This window comes from Budorcas taxicolor, chromosome 4 (assembly GCF_023091745.1).
Source record: "Budorcas taxicolor isolate Tak-1 chromosome 4, Takin1.1, whole genome shotgun sequence".
Lineage (NCBI taxonomy): Eukaryota > Metazoa > Chordata > Mammalia > Artiodactyla > Bovidae > Budorcas > Budorcas taxicolor.
The window spans coordinates 88,785,155-88,806,639 of NC_068913.1; the positions used below are offsets into that span (position 1 = coordinate 88,785,155).

The 21,485-nt window shown below is 39.4% G+C and overlaps 1 protein-coding gene across 1 annotated transcript in view; it reads right to left on the bottom strand.

Moving 5' to 3' along the window:
• CADPS2 (calcium dependent secretion activator 2) overlaps positions 1-21,485 on the bottom strand; it is a 562,792-nt gene that overhangs the window by 229,042 nt on the left and 312,265 nt on the right. The window contains exon 8 of the mRNA XM_052639068.1: positions 16,707-16,846. Coding sequence (XP_052495028.1) covers positions 16,707-16,846 — 140 coding nt within the window. The remainder of the gene's footprint in view (positions 1-16,706; positions 16,847-21,485) is intronic.

A 21,485-nucleotide genomic window follows, 5' to 3' on the forward strand; every position in this document is an offset into this window, starting at 1 on the left:
CCAGTTCCTTTACTGTTTTAAAAAAAGTTATTGAAGTATAGTTTGATTTATAATGTTGTGTTGATACCTAAGATTTTTTCAAAAGTAGTTTTATGAGGTAACTTTTATGTCCTTGATTCTCTAATTCCAGTTTTTATATTAAATATGTACTATTACAGTAATTCAAATTATGAATTACCATGGGCTTCCCTGGTGGCTCAGAGGTTAAAGTGTCTGCCTGCAATGTGGGAGACCTGGGTTCAGTCCCTGGGTCAGGAAGATCCCCTGGAGAAGGAAATGGCAACCCACTCCAGTATTCTTGCCCGGAGAATCCCATGGACGGAGGAGCCTGGTGGGCTACGGTCCACGGAGTCGCAAAGAGTCGGACACGACTGAGTGGCTTAACTTCACTTATTACAGTAATAGGAAAACAGTTACATAAATTAAATTTTTATATCATGTAATACTAGTTCACAAAATTAAAACATGGTATTCACATGTGTGTGAAACTTTTGAAAATGGTAAAGCACTATAAAATTTAAAGAACCTTTCATCAAGAAAAAACCATGGCATTTAATTGCAAATTAGTGTGAATTAACTATTTATGATAACAGCTAAGATGTACTGAATGTCAATTGTGTGCCTGGCACTTTACTGATATTAACTCATTTAACCCTTACAGCAACCCTGTGAAATAGGCGATTGCTATTCCACTTTACAAGTGAAGAACTGAGGCACAAGGAGGTTAAGAAATTTACACCAAGAGTACACTGTGATGGGGCTAGAGCCAGGCTGCACACTCCAGCCACTCCAACAAAGCAGTACTGCTACGGCATTACATTGTCCTTTAGAAGTTTTCATTCTGCCTTAAAACGTTTCATCAATTATTCACACATTTCACTATAAACACATCTAACACTGTCACTCTCTCAGATATGCTTAGTAAATCTAACAGTTACACCTCTGAGTGAACAACATACGGTTATCTATAACTAAGTACAAGTGCTGTTACGTGTAAGCAGGTCCTGTCAAATGTCCATAACTGTGTCTTGCTTAAGGTCAAGGCAAAAGACTAAACACAAGCAAGCATGTTTTTCTTTGAATAAAAAAGGTATATTTGTGTCCAATGCAAAAAGAGGCAAGGTTGGGCCTGATAAACTATCCATGTTCTCTGCCGTAGTATTTGCAATTGTAACATGACTTTCCAATTTTTTAAAATAGCAGTTTTACTCATTTCCAATCCTTATTCATTTCAGTGATTTCTTTTGCCTTGGTCATCACAGGCTACATCAGTCTAGAAATCTGATCACTCAGGTTTGATCAACTCTCCTGCTATAGATTTTCACATTTCATAAGAGGGGTTGAGCCAATCTCATTCTTCTTAAATATGCCGTGTTTGTTTAGTTTACTAAATACTCATAAACACACAGTCCTCACAATTACTACCTACATGGACAATATTGCTCAGTCAACACACTGTTCTCAAGTAATCATTATATCCCCATTCTTTCACTGACAGGACTGACTACTGAAAACCACACTTGCCCAATTTGGGCAATACCTTTGAAAAAGAGTAATAAAAGAGCTTATTTTTAAAACTGTTTTGAATTATGATATAAGGGTTTTAGAAACAGTTGCAAACCACCAGTTAAAGAGATTCTGCGAACCACTTATTTATGATATACTTTTAATTAGGTTGTAAAAGTCATGGAAGAAGCAATTGATACCTGGTAGTCCATTACATTCTGTATATATGACTGTATTTTACCAGCTTCAGTAGTTTTCCATTTTACAGTTTTATTTTCTAGCCTATGCAATTAGGTTAATAGCTACTCTGTTTCAGTGGGAGAAGTAATTACTTCTACTATATCTAATGTATCTTTTGGTGCTGGTTAATACCTCTTTTTAAGCATCAATAATTTTATAGCAAATTTAACCTTTTTAATGATTCTTTCATTCAAAGAGTTTGGCACATGGTAATCAATAAATCTCTACTGAATGACTGATTTGATGAAACCAAGCATGTATTCACTGGCTGGTCAAACAATGGTAAATAATAAACTCTATTCTACAAGGAGTTAATTTCAGCTGGAGGGACAAAGAAAACTGTGGATGACTGTAATTCTGTAACAGGGAATGTTCAGTGTATCTGGAACACAAATTTGGGAGACTGAAGTGAAAAGATCAGGAATATGAAGGAATTTTGCATTCGATCTTCATTTGAAAGTACATAAAATCAACCAGTTATCAGCATTTAAATCCTGTGGGCATAGTAATGAACCAATTGTTCTAAGGATCCCTGCCTCAGGAACAACAAAAAAGCTATAGATTTAAGACAAAAATGTAAGTATAAGTAATAAAATCCAGAAAAAAGGAAAGGACCTCACATATAGCTGGAGAAGATATATGCTAGTACAACTATTGGTAAAACTTGTAGTATTGTCTTGTAAAGATAACCTGTATATTCTCATTAATTCAGCAATTTCACTCTTACGTACACACTCGAGAGAAATTACATATGTGCAACAGGAGATATAATAAGCACTGTCTGAAATAGGAGAAATCTGGCAATCACTCAAAGGTCTATTTTGATAAAATGGATAAACTATGTTTATAGATCAGCATATTCAGGAAATAGCATACATATAATTAAATATAAGGGCTTCTCAGGTGGCACAGGGGTAAAGAATCCACCTGCTAATGCAGGAGACACAGGAGATAGGGGTTTGATCCCTGAGTCAGGAGGATCTCCTGAAGGATGAAATGGCAACCCACTCTAGTACTCTTGCCTGGGAAATCCCATGGACAGAAGAGTCTGGCGGGCAACAGTCCATGGGGCTGCAAAGAGTGAGACACAACTGGGCTTGCATGCTACAGATAATAATTAATGTGGTATATGGGACAGGCCAAGAATTAAGACTAATCCAAATTTGTGTATCTAATATATAACAGCTGGAATCAAGATTGCCGGGAGAAATATCAATAACCTCAGATATACAGATGACACCACCCTTATGGCAGAAAGTGAAGAGGAACTAAAAAGCCTCTTGGTGAAAGTGAAAGTGGAGAGTGAAAAAGTTGGCTTAAAGCTCAACATTCAGAAAACGAAGATCATGGCATCCGGTCCCATCACCTCATGGGAAAGAGATGGGGAAACAGTGGAAACAGTGTCAGACTTTACTTTTTGGGCTACAAAATCACTGCAGATGGTGACTGCAGCCATGAAATTAAAACACGCTTTCTCCTTGGAAGAAAAGTTATGACCAACATAGATAGCATATTCAAAAGCAGAGACCTTACTTTGCTGACTAAGGTCCGTCTAGTCAAGGCTATGATTTTTCCAGTAGTCATGTATGGATGTGAGAGTTGGACTGTGAAGAAAGCTGAGTGCTGAAGAATTGATGCTTTTGAACTGTGGTGTTGGAGAAGACTCTTGAGAGTCCCTTGGACTGCAAGGAGATCCAACCAGTCCATTCTGAAGGAGATCAACCCTGGGATTTCTTTGGAAGGAATGATGCTAAAGGTGAAGATCCAGTACTTTGGCCATCTCATGCAAAGAGTTGACTCATTGGAAAAGACTCTGATGCTGGGAGGGATTGGGGGCAGGAGGAGAAGGGGACAACAGAGGATGAGATGGCTGGATGGCATCACCGACTCGATGGACTGAGTCTGAGTGAACTCCGGCAGTTGGTGATGGACAGGGAGGCCTGGTGTTCTGCGATGCATGGGGTCGCAAAGAGTTGGGCATGACTGAGCGACTGAACTGAACTGAATATATAACAGAAGAGAGGAAAAAAAGTGGATAGGATTTTATAGCAAGACAACAGTGCATAGGATCAGTTAGTCTTTGCTGTGCAATATACCACACTCAAACTTACCAACTTAAAACAAAAATCATTTATTATTTTTCATGAACATATAGTTAACTGAGCAATTCTACTGATCTGATCTGGGCTCAGCATGACCTACCCATGTGTTTTTACAAGCTGGCTAGTTGGTCTTGGTTCACTCATATGTCTGAGACCTTAGAACAATTGGGTTGATTCAGTTCTGTTCCTCTAGTGGTCTAGCCCACATGCGTCCTCATGATGAAGACAGAGAGGAAGAGAGAAAGTGAAAATGCACAAATGCTTTTTTAAGCCTCTGCTTATGCCAAGTTTGCTACTGTCTCAAGGGCCAAAGTGAATCACATGACCAAGCCCAAAGCCGGAGGGGACAACGTAGATACAGGGCAAAGGGTGAGAATTTAGGGAGCCCATTTGTTGGGTCCACTTATGTAGTCAACCCACCACATAGACAAGGAATGAATTTTCTAAATAAATATCTCCTCCTTCAATGTAGCAAAGCTCAGGCATGGCCAACTTAAAGAGTTTTACATAAGGTCATAAGGTTGGTTCTAGGCAGACAGAAGAGGGCTGCTCACCCTCCTGGGGCCTGGAGACTATGTTGAAAGGAAAATGGAGAGGAGGGCAGGCTAGAGGAACACCTTGTACTTAAGGAACACACTAGGGCAGACAAGGACTTCTGCCCCACTTCCCACTTCAGATTCTGTGATATAACCTGGTGGGAGGGCTTCCCTGGTGGCTCAACTGGTAAAGAATCCGCCTGCAATGCGGGAGTCCTGGGTTTGATCCCTGGGTTGGGAAGATCCCCTGGAGAAGGAAACAGTTACCCACCTCAGTATTCTGGCCTGGAGAATTTCACGGACTGTATAGTCCATGGGGTCACAAAGAGTCGGACACGGCTGAGGAACTTTCACTTTCAACTTGGTGGGAGGGGTCCCAGTGAAGCAGACAGAGGGCTGGAGCTGAGCTGGGCTTATAATCTCGTGGTGTAAAGGATTCAGAAATTCCCTCAAAACCAGAGTCATGGAGATGAAGTGATGTGGACTACCCAACTTTCTGCTCAAGGGCAAGTTAGATTAAAGAGCTATCTTTCTTGGGATGCCTGTACTAGCGTGGGAAAATGTGTAATGCAGAATCAGACTAGTAGGTTCTGTTAAGTGAAAAAATGGACAAAATAGGATTGCCTTAGTAAAAGCGTGTTCAGGGTACATGAATTGATTGATTTGGTTGAAGTTGAGGGGGTGGTGTTGGGTAGAGAGAGGAAAAGAAGTTGGAAAGATGAGATGGGGCAGGTATTTGGGAATTTGAATGCTAGGCTAAACGTGTGAATCTAATTCCACAGGCAATGGGGAGGCACTAGAAGTTTTTTAGTAGAGACATTAAATTGTATTCCTAACTACTGCATGTGTTGGAAAACAGGTAAAACAAGAAAATCAGTATGAAAGTCATTGAACAGGTTTCTGTGTTGTTGCTGCTGTTAGGGCAGAGATTGCATTGGGTTGGCAGAAGGAGTGGATTCATCAGTGGGAAACACTACAGCAAAGAAGGAGCAGTTAAAGATGAATATAAAGATCAATCTAACTGGCAGAAAGGATAAGGCTCTCAATTCTGCAAAGCTGGAAACAGCTGATATTAAAATTTTCTGACTGCTATGCTCTTCTACTCAGGATTCTGGCCCGGAAAATTCCATGGACAGTCCATGGGGTTGCAAAGAGTTGGACATGACTGAGTGAATTTCACTTTTGTGCTCTTCTAATCTACTGTGGAAGAAAGTTAAAAACATTTTTTTCAAAAGTTCTGATACATGAAATAAAGACACTAAAAGATATTCATACTCTTATAAAGGTAATAAACATGGGGGAGGAAATGATCGACTGAGTTATAATTTTCCACGGGTCCAACCCTGGGATTTCTTTGAAAGGAATGATGCTAAAGCTGAAGTTCCAGTACTTCGGACACCTCATGCGAAGAGCTGACTCACTGGAAAAGACTCTGATGCTGGGAGGGATTGGGGGCATGAGGAGAAGGGGACGACCCAGGATGAGATGGCTGGATGGCATCACAGACTCGATGGACGTGAGTCTGAGTGAACTCCGGGAGATGGTGATGGACAGGGAGGCCTGGCGTGCTGTGATTCATGGGGTCGCAAAGAGTCGGACACGACTGAGTGACTGAACTGAACTGAAGGAACCATTCACATTTTCTCGCCCACTCTCCTTCAGTAATTGACGAAACCGAGGCCAAAAATGCTGACTTACCCAAAGTCAGTGACAGAACTGAGACCAAAATACAGGTGTCTTGACTCTTAAACTTAAAGTTTCATTTCACTCTTAAAGTTTCATTCTACTTAACTACTATCGTACATCCTCCATCTATGCCACAGTTCAGCTACATTTATCAGAGAAATGAACCAAAAATAAGTATCTTTAAATGTTCAAATTTTTCTTGACCTTCCACAATGCTCAGACCTTTAACAAGCCCAAGATTTTTGTTTTATTAATTCAGTGTTAATATTTCCAAACTTCTGGATATATTCAAATAATAAAACATAGCATAGTCTCAAGTATATAGTACAAAAATTTTATAGCAAGGCTTCAGTTAAGAGGAAACCATTCCATTATAATTATATACACTGTTTATAAAATTTTATAGTATTCCTAAATAATTTTCACTATACCTTTTTGAAAAGTGTCCCAAATTAATTAAGATAACCAATGTATATGATCTGTGGTTTCTGAAATAATGAAAAAAAGAGTTAATCTTCTACCCTTAGTTATTTGACCTAAAATACCATTGTTTAAGATGCCCAGATGTGAAACAAGCATGTCTAAAAGAAAAAAAAAATGTTATTTGGTGCCTGAACAGTAGAAAAATTAATGTATGTTAAGATGTTACCCTCCTACAGAAAAATATTGTGTTGAATAGAAATACACAGTTTAAGCTTAAAGTTACAGACTAATTTGTCACAGGAGAAATCAGACAAGTTTGCAAAGGAGTGTAACAATTATATATGTAGTTTAATAATTATTAAAGCTATGTTTCAAAAAGTTTCTAACAATATAATTTATTAATCACTAGTTAATTAAAATGAAAGCCACAGCTCAATGATTTTTATTAGTATATATAAAGTGACATGAATTTTAAGGCAAGTGGCAAAATAAAGTTGGTAAGTTGGTAATGACACTTACCCTTATCATTCTACAATGACTAAATCAATGTACCACAGACAGACTTCTCTTACAAAAATCATATTTAGAAAAAGAATCAATCATTTATTAAGAATCTAGCAAATGCTTTGTCAGAAGTTTTGGCAAGGGTATAAGGAGTAAGACTTCGATAAAAATAGGGTAAGCCAGAATGCGGTAGTTAATTGGGAACTGGGAATGCAAATAGACATATGTGTGTGTGTGTGTGTGTGTGTGTGTGTTTGTGTGTGTGTGCATATATATATATTCAGATGAATGAAGGTCAGATGTCAAAATTTTAGACAAGGGCATATAGAAGCATACAGAAAAGTCATGCTAAAAGGTCAATTTAAAATGAGGAATCAATTTTCCCTGGGGAAAAAAAACCAGACTTTCTTTTTTATAAGGTACCCTCCAAGTAAATGTCACTTTGACAAAGATAAGATTTTCCTCCTTTTGGTCTTTGACTGTCCCCTAAATTAATCGAAGATCATAAACTTTAAATAAAAAAATAATGAAACTTTATTAGAGTATAGTCATTCCACTTTAGGAGCAACTGCCACACTTGAACATTAAGATTATGACCGAAAGGTTCCCTAAGCACCGCACCACAGCCCCTGAATGCCTGGCTGGTCCTCTACACAGGGAAGCGCAGGAAAACAGCAACACAGCCAGCTTGGGCTTATCCTGTTCTTCCTGCGGGAAGCTTACCTGCTGTCTTGCCCCTCAGGCAAGCAATGGGCACAGGGCCTTTTATACCTTTATGATGCAAATTAAGGAGTTTTACACTCAAAGTATTTCAAAATGTCTATTCATTTAATAAATGTTCAAACTGTCAAGCATGACTACACACAAAGGATGATGAGATCTATATGGCAGTGATTTGGCTGACAGTTTATCTTATCACTTTTGACTGTGAAATAATTATTCTACAGTTATATACTTATAAAGTTTTATTTTTTATTTTTATAGTAAAAAAAAATCAGCATCAAGCAGACATTTGGTAGATTCTAGTCATAATGCTTCTACCTATTTGTGACAATTTAAGTTTCTTCGTGTTCCCTTTCAGTTGTAGATTTGTCGTAATAATCATTGCTTTATTAGTTCCACTTTATTTTGCCTTTCTTGTGGCTGAAAGAATAACATTTTAATTAGGAAAACATGATTTAATAAAAATGAGGATAGCAGTTCTCAGATTTAAGTTAATACTGTCACTCAGCCACTAGGCTACGCTAAAGGACAATCCATTTGTTCAAGAGCACTTCTGTTTCCCGGCCACCCAAAAAAAGCAGGAAAGTAAATTCTAAAGCTGAATGTAAATTGCTTACCACTCGAAACCTAGACTGAAATTCATTTAACAGATTTATATAAGGGTTTATGTAATTAGTTTATATGACATACCTCCAAAGAATAAATGTACCCAAATGTTATCACGTGTCATACAGTAATGCTTCGTATGTTACTCAAATTAAATATCCATTTTCACTTGCACATAGTCAGTCCTGTATGGATGTGAGAGTTGGACTGTGAAGAAAGCTGAGCACCGAAGAATTGATGCTTTTGAACTGTGGTGTTGGAGAAGACTCTAGAGAGTCCCTTGGACTGCAAGGAGATCCAACTAGTCCATTCTAAAGGAGATCAGTCCTGGATGTTCGTTTGGAAGGACTGATGCTGCAGCTGAAATTCCAATACTTTGGCCACCTCATGTGAAGAGTTAACTCACTGGAAAAGACCCTGATTCTGGGCGGGATTGGGTGCGGGAGGAGAAGGGGAAGACAGAGGATGAGATGGCTAGATGGCATCACTGACGCGATGGACATGAGTTTGGGTGAACTCCGGGAGTTGGTGATGGACAGGGAGGCCTGGCGTGCTGCAATTCATGGGGTTGCAAAGAGTCAGACACGACTGAGTGACTGAACTGAACTGACTCCTGTTAAAAAAACTATAATGTATACACATGGGCTGATTAATTATCAGAAACATGAGCTTTAGATTGGTTTTATTTTTGTTTTTGGTTCAAAAAAGATCATTTTAAAACAAAACAGTTGAGGTCCAAACACCGTTTACTTCATTTATTTTAGATATTCTTTTACATTAAATTATACACTATCCTCTAAATCACTTCTAAACCTTTAAAGTTCTTTAACTTAGGAATGTATTCATTACTTTTTTCTTAAAATACTAGAGAGCACACTATTATCACTTGCATATCACTTTCATCATCACTATTCCTATTAATATCTTTGCTGGTTTACACATGGTGCAAAGTACTAGGGGTTCAAATGGGTCTAAGAAACTTCTATAGTCAGGAACACATAAAATATAGATAACATTAATAAAAATATTTAGACAGTGATAACAAAGGGCCATATACATATATTAATAAAGGAGAATTCATGTTAAAACAGTTCATATAAGAGAGAGAAATTGAAAATTGTTGCCCATACCATTAAAACAGAGAAAAGGTTTTTATGATGAATGTCCCAAAAATGCCTAGCTCTGAAAAGCTCTCCAAGCACAAAAAGCCATAACCCTCCAATCTATTATTTGACAACTGTAAAGATAAATTTTTAACTGTTTCTCTTTTAATTATTTTAAATGCATCTGTTAATCATTCATTATAGGATTAATTACTGATAGAATGTAATCCCGCCCAAAAGTAAAATGCTGTTCATCTGTGCTCCCCTGTATGCCCACACTACCACTTTGGTGTATGAAAGAGCACTGGAAAGAAAAAGGCTGGGTGACTTCTGCTTCTTCAATGTAATTAAGTTTAGTGAAGCCCATCTATGAAGTACCAAAGAGAAAGATGAATACGGTTGTGATAGCTATGATTATGTGTCAATTCATATTTTTCCATATATATTTCAACACAGGGTGATATTCAAACTGTTTAAAGCTGTTACCTCAGAGGCACGGAGAAACCTAGACAGGTGCTTGTGGTCTGCCTAGAGTGATAAATTACTATTACAGCAATGATGAAATTCTGGTTGATAGTTATTATTATGTTCAATAATGGTCTTATATAGCTTTTTTGAATAACTATTAGGAAATACAATATTCTTAATTATGCTCCGTAACATACCAACTAGCAGAACAACATCACTGATATTTTCATTTCTAGAATGTCTGGAAATGCTTGCTGGTATCTTTTAGTGAAAGTGAAGTGAAAGTGTTAGCTGCTCAGTTGTGTCTGACTTTTTCCAATCTCATGGACTGTAGCCTGCCTGGCTCCTCTGTTCATGGAATTTTTAAGGCAAGAATACTGGAGTGGGTTGCCATTTCCTTCTTCAAGGGATCTTCCTGACCCAGTGATCAAACCTGGGTCTTCCACAGTGGGGTCAGATTCTTTACCATCTGAGTCACCAGGAAAGCCCTTAGTAAAGGTAAGTCACGACAGTTCTTAAACTTTGCAGATCACATTCAGAGACTACGATACATTCTCTTTAGTCATCTCCTTCATCTATAGCCTTGGGCAGTAGTCAACTCCAGAACCATTCTGGGGGTCCTAATTTATCCAGAGGGCTCTAAGATGTGATATGAACCAATTCTCCTTCATTGCAAAGGAATGATAAAAAGGGAATATACATATAAAGTCTTCAAAGGCAAGTAGATTGTCTCACCTGACAGGAATATTCTGGAGCAAGAAAATGCCAAGGATGAGAGAGCAGAACTTACTCTCCACAGGAGCTGAAGGCTTCAGAACCTGCCATGCGCCCAACTTCATAATCAGTATTGGTTCTTGGGACAATCTGAAGGCTCTAAGGGTATTCACCACTGTGCTGCCCATGTGTAAATCAGGGGCTATCTTGGTGTAGCAGTGTACAGGTTCCCATTTCTTTAAAAAATATATATACACACACATACATACACATATATACATACATACATACATATATATATACGTATATATATACATATATATATATACGTGTGTGTGTGTGTGTATATATATATAAATTTATTTTGGCTGCACTGGGTCTTAGTGACAGCATGTGGGATCTAGGAGGGATTGAACCTGGGCCCCCTGCATTGAGAGCTCAGAGTCTTAGCCATTGGACCACCAGGGAAGTCTCCAGGTTCCCATTTCTTGTGCCATTATTCATTAAGAGACTGAATTCAGAAGAGTACGGAATTAACTATAAGGCTTGGAACATGATCTGTTCCTTTATATCTCCGTCTAGTGCCTATTACTCTGGAAGTATTTTAGAGCAGTAGTACTCTCTCGAGTCTAAGCACGCTCCAGTTAAACCAAAATTGTCATGGTTAGCTAACAGCACTTCCAGATCTCCTGCCCATGTACACCCTATGCCAGATGGCTGGTGGCTGGACTGCCTTTCTTCCCCACTGCCCACCTGCTGAATTCATGCCTCAAGCTTCATCTCAAAAGTCAGTTGTCTTCTGAGACTTCCTCTGACCAGCTCCAGCAAGAATCAGGTATTATTTCCACCAGTTCCCACTCCTCTCTTATGGTGCTTATCACTCAGTATCATCATTATTTGTCTACAAGCCTGAATCCCTGGCTATTCAGTCCCTTCAGGCCTGGGATAGTATCTCATTGCGGTTTGTTCTGGTTGACTCAGAGGAAGGGCTCAATTCATGACTGCTTTGTAAATCAACAGTGAGCAGATAGATGGACAGAGGAAGAAAGAGCCCTAGGTTTTAAATCCCAGGAACTCTATCTGCATAATGAGTCATTGTTACACTGGGCATCACTGCATTAAAGTTACAATACTATGGAATATGTAAAGTCTTGTTCTTTCTCAGAGCCTACCCACTGAGGTCTTTTTTGCCCAAATATGACTGGTTCTGACAAAGCATACGCTATTGATTGCTCAAACCAAGGAAGCCATATGGTCCTTAGAGGCTCATCTCAGCTGCAGAAGGTACCTCTAGGTTGCCTCCTGCTCAGTCTAACTTTTCTCCCTAATGGTCATTTGAAGAATCCTTATCTTGTTGACTTACCAGTTAACTCTGCCACAGTGTTAGTGATTTAGCTCCAAAACCAGCAGAGATGCCTCTTTGTACAAGAAGAAACAGAGACGCGGTCCTAAGAAGGCGGAGGAATAGGACGGGGAGACCACTTTCTCCCCAACAAATTCATCAAAAGAACATTTAAACGCTGAGTAAATTCCACAAACAACTTCGGAATGCTGGCAGAGGACATCAGGCACCCAGAAAAGCAGCCCATTGTCTTCAAAAGGAGGTAGGAAAAAATATAAAAGAGAGACAAAAGAGGTAGGGACGGAGATCCGTCACGGGAAGGGAGTCTTAAAAAGAGAGGTTTCCAAATACCAGGAAACACTCTTGCTGCGGAGTCTGTGGCGAGCCTTGGAACCACAGAGGGCAACATAACTGGGAGGAAAAATAAATAAATAATTAAAACCCACAGATTACGTGCCCAACGGTAACGCCCCCAGCGGAGAAGCAGCGCAGATGCCCTCATCCCCCATTAGCAAGCGGGGGCTGGGCAGGGAGGCACAGGCTGCATTGCTTAGAGTAAGGATGGGGCCTCAATGCCCCGAGGGCAATCTGAGGGAACTAACTTGGGCTAGCAAACCAGACTGTGGGAAAGCTAACACGTGAAAAGCCCTAACCTAAGACACAGTCAGGCCCACTCACAGAACAAAAGACTGAACTGAGCTAGCCGGCTGCAGACTATCCCCCTCTGGTGACAGGCAGCCAGAGCCGGAAGGGGGCAATCACAGCCCCAGAGAGGCATTATCTACCAAACTGCAAGCAGGCTTCTTTGCTAACTAAGACATCTTGGGGTTCTGGGTGGTCAATATCTGCCTGACAAGGTGCGTCGGTTGTACACCCAGAAAACCAAGTGGCAGGGAAGGGGGAGGCAATAAGTCGCAGCGACAGTGTTCGCCAAACACCTCACCACCTGAGCTGCTCGGACCTGGGAAGGGTGCAACCGAGTCTGCACCCCTGTGGACTACCCGAGTGCCTGAACCTGAGTGGCTTAGACCTGGGAGGTGCATGCAGCCCAGGGCTGGCCTCAGATGGTTCCCGGTGGAGCAACCTAGAGCCTGAGCAGTGTAGGCAGGGAGGGCACACACGCCGTGAGCGGGGCAGGCCCAGTGTGGCCGAGACACTGCGAGCACATGCCAGTGTCGTTTGCAGCATCCCTCTCTCCCCACAGCGCGACTGAACAAGTGAGCCTAAAAAAGTGTCCACCACCGCCCCCTTGTGTCAGGGTGGAAATCAGACACTGAAGAGACCAGCAAACAGAAGAAGCTAAAACAGGAAATCACCTTCGAAGTGACAGGTGCAATAGATTAAAATTCTGTAGTTAGTACCAACTACATAGGAAGGGGTCTATAGATCTTGAGAAATAAAAGCCAGACCAAGGAACTCTCTGAAAATGAACTGACCCCACACTCTCCACACCAGAGAAAGTCCTAGATATATTTTTAGTATCATTCTTTTTTTTTAAGTCCTCTATTATGCCTTTAATTTTCATTTTTATAACCTGCTATTACTTTGCAAAAAAAAGAAAAATGACTATTTTTAAAAGCAAACTTCATATATATATATATTTATAATTTTTGTGACTTTGGTTTTTTAATTTTATTTTCTTTAATATTGTATTTTTGAAAATACAACCTCTACTCTAGATTTTTAATCTTTGCTTTTTGATATTTGTTATCAATTTTGTACCTTTCAGGACCCAGTCTTCAGTACCCATTTTTACTTGGGAGCGAGATTACTGGCTTGACCACTCTCTCCCCCTTTGGACTCCTTTTTCTCCATGAGGTTGCCTCTATCTCCTCCCTCCCCCTTCTCTTCTCTACCCAATTCTGTGAATCTCTTTGTGTGTTCCAGACAGTGGAGAACGCTTAGGGAACTGAATCCTGGCTGGATCTGTCTCTATCCTTTTGATTCCCCCCTTTATCCTTCTGGCCACCTCTGTCTCCTTCCTCCCTCTTCTCTTCTCTGTATAACTCCGTGAACATCTCTGAGTGGTCCAGACTGTGGAGCGCCCATAAGGAAGAGATTACTGGCTAGCTTGCTCTCTCCTCTTTTGATTCCACCTCATCTAATTCAGGTCACCTCTAACTCCCTCCTCCCTCTTCTGTTCTCCATGTAATTCTGTGAACCTCTCTGGGTGTCCCTCACTGTGGAGAAACTTTTCATCTTTAAACTAGATGTTTTATCAGCAGTGCTGTATAGATGGAGAAGTCTTGAGGCTACTATAAAAATAAGACTGAAAACCAGAAGCAGGAGGCTTAAGTCCAAATCCTGAGAATACCAGAGAACTCCTGACTCCAGGGAACATTAACTGATAGGAGCTCATCAAACGCCTCCATACCTACACTGAAACCAAGCACCATCCAAGGGCCAACAAGTTCCAGAGCAAGACATACCATGCAAATTCTCCAGCAACACAGGAAAACAGCCCTGAGATTCGATATACAGGCTGCCCAAAGTCACTCCAAACCAACTGACATCTCATAACTCATTACTGGACACTTCACTGCCCTCCAGAGAGAAGAAATCCAGCTCTACCCACCAGAACACCGACACAAGCTTCCCTAACCAGGACACCTTGACAAGCGACCCATACAAACCCATCCACAGCGAGCAAACTCCGCAATAAAGAGAACTCCACAAACTGCCAGAATACAGAAAGGCCACCCCAAACACAGCAATATAAACAGGATGAAGAGACAGAGAAACACTCAGCAGGTAAAGGAACACTCAGCAGGGATAAATGCCCACCAAACCAAAGAGGAAGAGATAGGGAATCTACCTGATAAAGAATTCCGATTAATGATAGTGAAAATGATCCAAAATCAAGAAGAAACAGAGACTGTTAGATTTGTGGCTAAACTTTCAGTTCAGTTCAGTTCAGTGGCTCAATCGTGTCTGACTCTTTGTGACCCCATGGACTGCAGCACGCCAGGCTTCCCTGTCCATCAGCAATACCCGAAGTTTGCTTAAACTCATGTCCATCAAGTCAGTGATGCCATTCAACCGTCTCATCCTCTATTGTCCCTTTCTCCTCCTGCCTTCAATCTTTCCCAGCATCAGGGTCTTTTCAAATAAATCAGTTTTTTGCATCAGGTGGCCAAAGTATTGGAGTTTCAGCTTCAGCATCAGTCCTTCCAATGAACACCCAGGACTGATTCCCTTTAGGATGGACTGGTTGGATCAGTTCAAGGGACTCTCAAGAATCTTCTCCAACACCACAGTTCAAAATCAATTCTTCAGCCCTCTGCTTTCTTTATAGTCCAACTCTTACATCCATACATGACTATTGGAAAAACCATAGCCTTGACTAGATGGACCTTTGTTGGCAAAGTAATGTCTCTGCTTTTTAATATGCTGTCTAGGTTGGTCATAACTTTCCTTCCAAGGACCAAGTGTCTTTTAATTTCATGGCTGCAGTCACCATCTGCAGTGGTTTTGGAGCCCAAGAAAATAAGTCTCTCACTGTTTTCCCTGTTTCCCCATCTATTTGCCATGAAGTGATGGGACTAGATGCCATGATCTTAGTTTTTTGAATGTTGAGTTTTAAGCCAACTTTTTCACTTTCCGCTATCACTTTCATCAAGAGGCTCTTTAGTTCTTCTTCGCTTTCTGCCGTAAGTGTGGTGTCATCTGCATGAGGTTATTGATATTTCTCACAGCAATGTTGATTTCAATTTGTGCTTCAACCAGTCCAGGACTTCTCATGATGTACTCTATAGCTAAACTTTAGTAATGAAAATCATTCCATTCTTTTTTTTAAAATTTATTTATTATGGCTAGCACCCTAGGCTAGAATTTGGCTGTAGCGAGTCATAAAGCATTAATCTGGGAAAAATCTGGGTTAAAAAAAAAGCTCACTGAATTGTATTCATGAGTTTAGGCCTATTTCCTCATCAGCTACAAGGTAAAAAGGAACCTCAGAGATAAAAGCTGACACTGACCCATGGCAATCCCCAGAGGCCAGTCCCTGCACTTCTGGTTATCCACAGCATCAGCTTCCTCCCATATTGATCTGGTTTCTCACTCACATATTGGATGAATACTCATACCCTTCCCATCAAATCTTATATAGAGTCTTGGACTATATCTGAACCAGCATTTAACTTTAAAGTAGTCTATGTAAGTTTATTTCTGGTGATTTGAAAGCTAGGCTTGTTTCAACTATTTCTGTATTTTGAAAAATATGTCATCAATGTTACCTCCATACATCATTGTTGTTTATCCATGTAAATGATGTATAATACCAGTGTAATCAAGTACGAGTAATGTGTTAGCATGCAAATAGTCACACTAATTAAATACTCATATATTTAGCTATAAAAATGTCTATACATTTAAAAAATTTAGTTAACCTAGAATGAAATTTGAGGCTTCCTTGATGGCTCAGATGGTAAAAAATTAGCCTCCAACGCAGGACACCAGGGTTTGATCCCTGGATCAGGAAGATCCCCTGGAGAAGGGAATGGCTACCCATTCTAGTATTCTTGTCTGGAGAATTCCATGGACAGAGGAGCCTGGTGGGTTATAATCCATAGGGGTGCAAAGAGTTGGACACTAGTGAGCAACTAATACTTTCACTTTCACCCTTTTCATGAATGTAATTTTGGTGGCGGGGAACTCCATGTGAATGCCCAATACTTTCTCTGAGGAAAATGACAAAAATGATACCATGAAATTCAGTAATAGGGAAGAAAAACATCTTCAAGTACACACTCACCCACTATGTTTCATATGTGGTGGTTTATCCATTCGCACTGCCAATTTGATTTTTAAGTCAGAGTCCTGGCTATTTTTTGGAACTATCATTCGGTGCAACTCAGCTGACTTGGAGCTATTGGAAGTTGGGTATAATATCACCTGTAAGGGACAAAAAAGAACACATTTAGGTGTATAATATAGAATTTCTAAGGAGCAGAATTCAATCTTTTCTCTACATTTTTCTGTCTAAAAAGTCGGTGTCACACCTAAATGTGTTTGATAAACCATTTCACTCCCACCACAGCAAATGGGTTTTCAGTACAGACTCGTTTATTTTTTTTTTTTGACAAATATGTGTTTTCATATTATCACATAATGAGTTTTCTTCCTGTGTCACTTCATAATGAATTAATAGCACAGCAGCTACAGTTGACTTGACAGTTGAAAAATACTTAATAGACACCTATAATTTCAAGACCACTCTAAACTCCTCAGGGCAAAGGAGTTCAGAAAGAAATGTTCTTTGAAATTACAGATGGCATGCTCAAAAAGCAAAACCAATTATTGGAAGCAGCAAACATATACCTCATGTTTTAATATTTTCATTGCAAAGCAGTATTAAAGGAAATCAACTCAATTAGAGATGGGAAAGATGGATAACCGCACATCCATCAATACACAGGAAGCTTTTTCCTGACTACTGTTTTCAAAACTATGAAGATGGTATTATGAGGACTCTAACAAAATAATTATTTTTCATAAAACTGCCAAACTATCAAGTCACTATTTCACAATCCCACAGTTCCACAGAGTCAATATGGGCAAGAAATACTCTTCAGATGCTAGGTATCAATTAGATAAAAGAAAAAGTATTGTCTCCTTTTTAGTCAGTCATGACACCGTTTAGACACAGCCTATATTCAAGTCTTAATGATTATTTTTAAATGGAATAAACATACAGAACTCAGGACATTATATTTTCAGCTATTCTTATTTTAAACTAACATGAAAAAGTAAATAAACTTGAAGTTTCTAAGTAAATGGGAGAACTATAAACATGCTTAGGTATGATAAAATATTTTTAAAACAGAACATGGCAACTGAATTTGGTATACTCTGCAGAAAATAAAAAAACCTTCATTTCCACATGTAAGTGAAAATATTCATGAAGAAATATTCAGGCAAGGCTTTTTCTCTAAGAGAGACAACACAGTCATATCATAAAAGCTTCTCAAACTAGTCTCAACTTCCAAATGCATTTACTTTGAGACTTTTCTCTAGCCCATCCTAGAAGCCATAACCAGGTTCAGTCCAGAATTTCTATACTAAAGCATATGAAGGCTCAGCCAAGAGCAGATTACATGGCATTTGTGATGTTTTCAAAAATTATGATCAGATTCTAGAATGAATTCTTTTTGACTGCTGGAATATCCAATGGGATATTTTACAGATACTTTAAACAAATGGTAAAGGAAAACGAGTTGAAAGTTTCCAGCTCAAACCAGCAAACAAAGGAATGTCATTTTTAACTCAGGAGATGATTCCAAAAGAGAGGCCAAGACTAAGACAGAGCTATACATCCTCTGTAGTTTTAACTGCTATTTCCCTAGCAAGTCTGGAAAGCTTTTTCTATTTCTTCCTATCTCGTCTTTAAAAAATAAAAATTTGGTATGAACCACCTACAGACTTTATTCCTTTTAAATTCTTCTATGTTGATATGAAAATTGGTATTGTTCCAAACTCCAAACGTCTTATACAGGAAGAGAATATTTAAAACTTCTGACAATTTCTTGTTCTTTAAATGCCAATAACAGGTTACCTAAAAGGTCCAAAAATAGCTATTTGCAGCTGATTCCCAAATTAAGGCTCATCTCAGTACTGAGCACCATCATCTCTGCCACATTTTAATTTTCTCATGAATATCTCTAACTGCAGTCAGTGGAAAGATTTATTGCTTATCTCTGTTCAATTAAACATTTAAGGGCTTACTATGTGAGGACACAAAGATGAAAGAATAAGCAAGGAGCTGATGGCTTCCTCCTATTGGAGCTAGAAAGTCAGATGATATATGGTAATATCACTTCTTTCTACCACCTTTCTATCCCTTGGGGTGCAGCAGTTTACTGATTCTGTTAGCCTCTAAGTTTATTCAACATCATTTGCTTGGTGTCTCTGCTCTATTACACATGTAGCTAATTCCCAGTGTTCCCAGTCTCCTCCATTGAAATAACCTGGGATTTTCTGTTTTTCTGGGCACACTGTACTAATGGTACAAACACTACTAAAGGTGCAAATCCTTGCATGTGTAACAAATGAAGGCCTGTAGATATGAAATCTACTGCTTCTAAAACAGGTACTGGTGAAGAAACTCTGTGAAATGGTTACCAGGTTTCCAAGTAGAAAGCGATCATACTCCTTTACATGATTCAGCCATGGATGACAAAAAGACAAGTTTCTAAATGTTCAGAGATCAAAGGGCCATGGAGGAAAAAGGGCGAAAAAATTATTTTTAAATACATAATAATGCAATAATTTCAAATGCATAATAATCAAGAACTCCTGAAGACTGCGAGGCATGGAGCCTTCACAGGGTTTACCACGGCAGCATCTCACTGTTCTCATTGGACAAGTATTGCTCTGGATTTCCCACTTCACATTTTTTTGAATGAGAAACTTAATTGTAGCTTTCCTGCCCCCTGATAAGCTGCTATATATTGGATTTGTGCTTGGGCAGAGTGGGGAGGGGAGGGGGAATAGTAGGCAGTTAACATAAACCCTAGTTTATTGGTCACCAGGCTCCAAAGAGCCACAGCTAGATCTGATTAAGATGCTGGACTTTGGACTGGAAGTAAGGACAGGATGAAATTCTGGGTTGCTTCCATTGAGTTGAACTGAAAGCGTTCTATGGGTGGGAGAAAGGGTAATGATTGTTGTTGCCTTGGCTAGAGGGGTGAGCTATGACAGATCATCTAACTGTCCACCAGGATTCATGCTTTCACTAGTACAGAATTGGTGCCAGGAAGCAGATAGCCAGCCATGTCTTCTAGCTCCCCTTGCATCTAAGTAGAAACACATGAAAGTTCCAGCTAAAGGAATATGAAGACAAGTGGTAAGTCTTTTGGGGTAATGATGATTAAGATATAAGTATGCCTTCTTCACTTATTGGCTAGCCAGAAGTAGAGGATTACAAGGTTCTAGGAAATGAGACAGCTGTAAGAGGGTGGAAACCAGAGGCCTGAATCCCCACATGGAGGAAATCTACCTATCAGGAACACCCACAATAAATGCCTGAATAATCACTGGAAGGACTGATGCTGAAGTTCCAATACTTGGGCCACCTGATGCGACTAGCCAACTCGCTGGAAAAGACCCTGATGCTGGGAAAGATTGAGGGCAGGAGGAGAAGGGGGTGACAGAGGATGAGCTGGTTGGATGACATCACTGATTCAATGGACACGAATTTGAGCAAACTCTGGAAGACAGTGGAAGACAGAGGGGCCTGGTATGCAGCAGTCCATGAAGTCGCAAAGGGTCAGACACAACTTAGTGACTGAACAACAACAATGGTTTTAAAATTCTGAAATGTTGTCATTTGTTTGTTATAGCATATAGTAGTATACTAACATTACATTAACAGAGCTTTGCTGCAGGAGACCTGCACATCTAGCTGAGTGCTTCGAGATTTTTATCTCATAAGTGGATAAGCAGTTCTTCTTCAATAGGACTTAGTTCATGTTCAGAGAGGGATGTCTGATGTTGATGTACATAATTAAATAATTTTGTACAATAATTAAAATATTTAGTATACATAACATTTTACTAATGATTCTTCTCATATTTTAGTTAAATCCTGTGCACACTTGCTCAGTCATGTCCAACTCTTTGTGACCCCAGGGACTGTAGCCCATCAGGCTCCTCTGTCCATGGGATTTTCCAGGCAAGAAAACTGCAGTGGGTTGCCCCTTCCTTCTGCAGTGGATCGTCCCAACTCAGGGATCGAACCTGTGTCTCATGTCTCCTGCACTGGCAGGCAGATTCTTTACCACTGAGCCATAAGGAAAGCACAACAATTCTTCTCATATTTTAGTTAAATCATAGCTCTGTACAAAATAGTTGGCTTCTCATATTATTTAGCAAAATAGCTTGTTCTTTGCTATTCATTTCTCTTAGCTTTTCTACACACATTTCTGTTTCTAGTCTTCTAGTTTATTTTTATCACCAACACATGAAATGACTTATTTAGTATAACACAACACATTTTAACATTTATCTTAAATATAAAGCCAATGTATCTTCTTCATAATAAAATGGAAACATTACTTTCCATCTTTGCTAAAGTGTAATGGAAAACAAAAAAAAAAAGTTTTATTCAGGCTTTGTTTAAAATTGTCAAATTTAATACTAAGGAAGAAAAAGAAGTGTAAAAGCATATATACATAATATTTAGAGTAATATGGAGTTCAAAAGGATTTTCTTGTTAAAATATACTTGTACAAACTGACACTTCTACATTTTTTCCTTCTATTAAGGTACATTAATTAAAGCCAAGCCACATGCATCTGTACATATACACATTAGTTGAACTTTGTGATCTATGAATTCACAACTTAATATGTCCCTAAACTGTTTCAAACCACCCCCCCCCCCAAAAAAAAAAAAGAAAAACTTGGGAAGTGGGGAATCTCGAATAACTGAGAGGGAGCTAGGCAGGATCTGAGATGAAGAACTCACCACCTTTGCCCATAAATCTCTCGGTCCAGAGGAAGAAAAAAGACCCCATGACCGTAACAACTGCATT